Source organism: Lepisma saccharinum, chromosome 11 (assembly GCF_977018435.1).
Source record: "Lepisma saccharinum chromosome 11, izLepSacc3.1, whole genome shotgun sequence".
Taxonomy (NCBI): domain Eukaryota; kingdom Metazoa; phylum Arthropoda; class Insecta; order Zygentoma; family Lepismatidae; genus Lepisma; species Lepisma saccharinum.
In genome coordinates this window covers 63,260,174-63,264,964 of record NC_139239.1, presented here as the reverse complement: position 1 = coordinate 63,264,964, position 4,791 = coordinate 63,260,174, and the positions used below count along the sequence as shown (strand labels likewise).

General features: G+C 38.3%; 1 protein-coding gene across 1 annotated transcript; it reads right to left on the bottom strand.

Annotated features, from left to right (window-relative positions):
* Nucleotides 1–232: 232 nt before the first annotated feature.
* On the bottom strand, nt 233–4,071 carry LOC145995284 (uncharacterized). Its single transcript, XM_083131874.1, has 2 exons — nt 3,944–4,071; nt 233–643 (listed from the first exon to the last, which is right to left on the bottom strand). The coding sequence occupies exons 1-2, from the start codon at nt 4,004–4,006 to the stop codon at nt 383–385; spliced, it is 324 nt and encodes a 107-aa protein (XP_082988000.1). The 5' UTR covers nt 4,007–4,071; the 3' UTR covers nt 233–382.
* Nucleotides 4,072–4,791: the final 720 nt, after the last annotated feature.

The following is a 4,791-nucleotide window of genomic DNA, read 5'->3' as shown; positions in this document are numbered from 1 at the left end:
CATCAGTAGATGTGTGCACGCCTATTTTTCATGTTCATAGATACGTTCAAGTATAATGCAAGCTGGGGAAGAAAACAGTCACGTATAAAGCTGAAAGTCTAATAGAAATGAATATGATGATTCAAACGTAATTATTTCCTTTAATACAAAATCGTTGTATGGCTTGCTTACCATATTTTTTCATGTTTAGCGAATGTTTAATAAAGAAAACTCTCAGTTACAAGATGTACAACTATATTTATTGTATCTGTTAGACTCGAATGAAAGTAATGCTGTTAACCTACATACAATGCAAATAAAAAACTAAACTAAACATTTGTCGATTAAGAGCATTCGAATCTAGTCACCTAAACAATATTAATCTTTAACATAATTAGCAATATTATTCGCTCATTCGTTTATTGTAGCTAGTTTCATTAGCAATTTCTTCAGAACTGTGAGCTAGCTTCTTTGATTTGCCGACGACGAGGGACACAAGCCATGGAAATTTGTTGGTTGATGCCTTCAGCTGAGCTACTGGTTCAATCAATGGATCACTGCTTCGTTGTAGCTCAGAAATATATGTCATATCAGCTAAGTCGCTATCGTATTCGTCATTTTCTGGTGAATGCATACTCTCTGGTTCTGTTCGCACACCATATATCTGAAATGTAATTAGGTATGTATTTATATGATTATATAATTGCACTGTATTAAGATATGCTAAAAGTAAAATTAAAAAAATATATAAAACAGACATATACTTTATACGAGTATTTCTCAACCGCCGGTCGGGTAACGGGCCGCGTATCAATTATACCGGGCCACGAGAGGTTCTCCTGCAGTTTGCGACTTGCGGCCCGAGCTAGTAACAAGCTGGATATATGCCTTTTTTTCGGGTTTTCACGGTGATAACAGAAAATGCTTCCACGATAATGGCAGTGATGGATCAAACAATCTGCTGCTTCCCGAATCCACATTTGGAGGTTGACGGTTGGGTCTTTCTACAGTTAGAGCCGGAAGGGTAAAGCGACTTGCAGCCCGAGCTGACAACCACCTGGAAGGCCCTTAGTTCGGGTTTCCATTGCAATAACAGAAAATCTTTTCGCGACATTGGCGGTGATGGATCAAACTATTTATCAGGGGGGAAGACTAATCGAACTAATGCTCACTATGATTATGGCATAATTTATTTACTAATACTAAATTACCACGTATAAAGTTTTAAAAAATCAGAAAGATATTTACGAGTAAAAAATTATTGGGATCGGGGCATCGACTTTTAAAAACAAATTTACCAGGCCGCGGGCTCACGAAGGTCGAGAATCATTGCTTTATACCACAATATTAGTAAAACAGTACTTAACAACACTTAAGATTCTCCTAAAAAAAGGCACTCAAATGTCAACATCTCTTCAACGTAGTACGCTCGGAAAACCGCATTCTTGTAGGCAAACGAGGCTCTGGCGGTTGGACCTACAGCCAGTATAATCCTCTGAGAGGTTTGTGTTGAGTGTCCTGTGCAGGGGTTAATTCCGTTTTCCACCTGAGTAAGCTCGTAAGTAAGGAAGCGGCCATTTAGAGTCAAAATGACTATACATTGGAGCTTTGTGAAAATTTTATGGATGCAAAGAGGATGTTTGGGGTGTATGGATAAATTATTGGTCCTGTCTAATTGCCCCTTCATCCATTTAATCTAATTGCCATTCGTCGTCGCAGTCGTGATTAGCCAAAACTAACAAAATCTTTACTTAAAATAAATAAAATCAATCAAAGCAAAGTTGTGTAATAACAAATAAGTGAAGGGCAAGGTTAAACAACAACGGTACATATACACTTACTTGATACGTGGACACAGTGAAGATGGAAAGTGTAAAACTTCGTCCGGCCTAAGAAGCAAAACGAAAATTAATCGCAGATTGCGGTTCATGACCTTGCATGAGACAGAAAATGGTTCCAGTCTACAATGATCTTGCTGCATGGTGTTAACCCAGTATAAAATATCGCAATCGCAATATCAAGAATGTATGATAGTCGATCCATTGATTGATTGATTTGCTTTATTTTACTTCGCTTTTGTGCCACTTTTGGCTAATTAACGAAGATGGGGATGAGTGATGATGTGATGAAATTGATGAATAGACACTTACAACCATCCATGCCTAGGGCAGGGCAAATGCCTCCCCCTAACCATGGACGTCCACAGATGTCTTTTCCACGGATGGACAAGCAAGGTATTCTCCCATGGGGCATATTACCCCGATAAAAATACCACTTGAATTTGAAATTATCGCATTCTTGCATCCCCATTATAATAATTAATGTAAATTACTATGAATAAAATCAAATTATACTAAATGTGAAATATGTACTTTTAGGATGACATTAGTTTTCTAAGGGGGAGGTGTGGCCATCCTTGCCCCCTCCTCCTTCCAGACGTCCATGCCCCTTTATTATTATACTTTCACTTAGAAATTTAGTGTAGAGGAATCTTATCGCCGTTATTAAACGATATTATACTCTTAAAGAAAATGAAGTATTTTCAAGCCGATGGAAGTTCAAGGCATCTACAGGGGAAGGAGGTGCAGTGGCGCAACCACAGGGGATCATTGCTCCCCCCCTCCAACCTTGGACGGAAATTAATTATAGGGGGGCAAACATTGAAGTACAAGAAAGCAAGTCTAACAGAATCTAAGAGTAGCAGGACAAAACGATACTCAATATGGAATTAGTTTTCACGTCCTTCTTGCATTATTTCTTCCAGACGGCCAAGAGAACCTGCAGGGGGGCCAAAGAGGTGCAATTGCCCCCTCAATTTGAAATTTTATCCAAATAAAAATATGTTTCGTAAAATTTTCTTGCTCGCTTCGCTCACAATAACTCCTTTTCTTAGCCTCATCAAGTTCAGAGCCGTAGCTAGCGGATAGTGGGAGTTGGCCCTGGCCGAAGAAAGATGTAAGAGAGAATACCTTGGTGCTCCATGAAATTCTTTGCGCCATATTAAATCAATATTCTTTTCAGTTTGCAAAAATTTGGATCTGAAAGTGTTCTTGCTCGCTTCTTTCGCAATTTTTTTTCTGTAATACATTGTAAATTACCAGAGAGAGAATCAAGAACAACTAAGTACTACAGAGTTCAGACTGTTGCTGCTAAACAGTTTTCTCTTAAATGCATGAACAATCGTTTGGAGGAAAAGGAGCGCGCACATTTCAGAGACAATTTATATAATTTTTGCTGTTGGTTTGTTATGGGGCGGATGAATTGATTATGCAATGTTTTTAAATATTATACCCATCAATGCAATAAAACTAAAACAGCGAGATAAAATGAGGTTTTTCTTTCCCGACTGAACTTTCATCAAGGGTCTTGCCCCCCTAATCAGAGAGTCTGCGCACGCATTAGTGTTGTGTGCTGATCATGCATGTTTGCGATTGTCCTTTCATCAATTTTATCTTACTCTTATATTCGCGATTAGCCGAAAATGGCAGAAAAGCTAAGTCAAATAAACCAAATCAATTAAACATATTTTTCATTCATCAGGAACCTTTCTGATTCTCTCCAAAAATAATGTCAATGTAAGCAAGAGGATTAGATTCTAATATCCACAATAGCAAGGAATAGCAATATTCCAAATAATGCTATTGTTATTACAAGTTGAAAAATGAAGCATAAAATTTTCACAAATGTTGATGAATAATAACGTATTAACCAAAGCCTTCTTGTGTTAGCACCAGCTAAGATAGAAGTGCTTTGTGTTCATTCTCCTGTTTCATCAGGATCCCACTTTAAACTGTAGGTCCAGTCCCGATTAGCCTTACTGTGCATAAAGTGGACTTGAAACACCAACTAAATCAATCCTATTTCATCAATTTGTCATCCCTTCTCGCCGTCGCCATTGAAACTCAGAGGTAACAAAGCGAGATGATACAACTAATATATAAAATACTGAGTTACTATTACTTACAGGAATGGAGAATGCATGAGCAAGACACAAAATTGCCATAAGGCATATGGTAATGTGCTGCATTGCGTATTCTTAAAAGTCCAGCGACAGAATCAAGAAGCTCAACGGTTTGGATCAACTGAGATCACTAGTTCTAGAACTCGATCTGCATTCGCGTTGAGGGCAACAGCCCAGGACGTCCACGCAGAGGTCACTTTAATTCCCCTCTTCCTGCAATAGAGACGTCGCACTCAATCACTTCGTTTTATTTGGACACGTTCAGAGTCCGCACATGGGCTTAGATCACTCTCGCTGAAGTACTTCCTGTAAACCAGTAAACACTTTAGGGAAAATGTATCTCGTTTCTAGGGATGGTATCGAGGCGAGGCGACACGAGACAAGTTATATATGCCCCTTCGAGAGAATTGTGATTCTGCCGAATAGGTATTGTTGAAGTTTGTGTTTTCTCTCGCGGGTTTTTTCTACATTATCTTGGGAAATATTGGGGTTGTAATGACTGTATTATACCATTTTATAACTCTCGTGCTGCTCTACAAAATGAGACAATCGGATTTTATGTAGCTACATAAAATGTACATGCAGCCATCTATTGGCAAATTTTTAACCAGAATTTCAAAAGTGATATTCGCTACATAAAAAAAAAGACACCAACTAAAAATGCTAAATAAATTAAAGAATAATGGCATAACGGACGGTGTTGAAACCAGGCACTTTCCTCCGGGAGGGGGATATGAAACTTCACGGTGAGGTGGGGGGGGGAGTCATAGGAATCAAATTGCAATACCGATAAATCAATACTAAAATTTTTAAATTGTCCCTTACATCTGATATGTAATTAAATTAAGTAC

Coding starts and splice junctions, on each gene's coding strand:
- LOC145995284 (XM_083131874.1), bottom strand. CDS start 4,006: ATGCAGCACATTACCATATGCCTTATGGCAATTTTGTGTCTTGCTCAT. Junction 644..3,943: donor CTCATGCATTCTCCATTCCT/GTAAGTAATAGT, acceptor ATTACATTTCAG/ATATATGGTGTGCGAACAGA.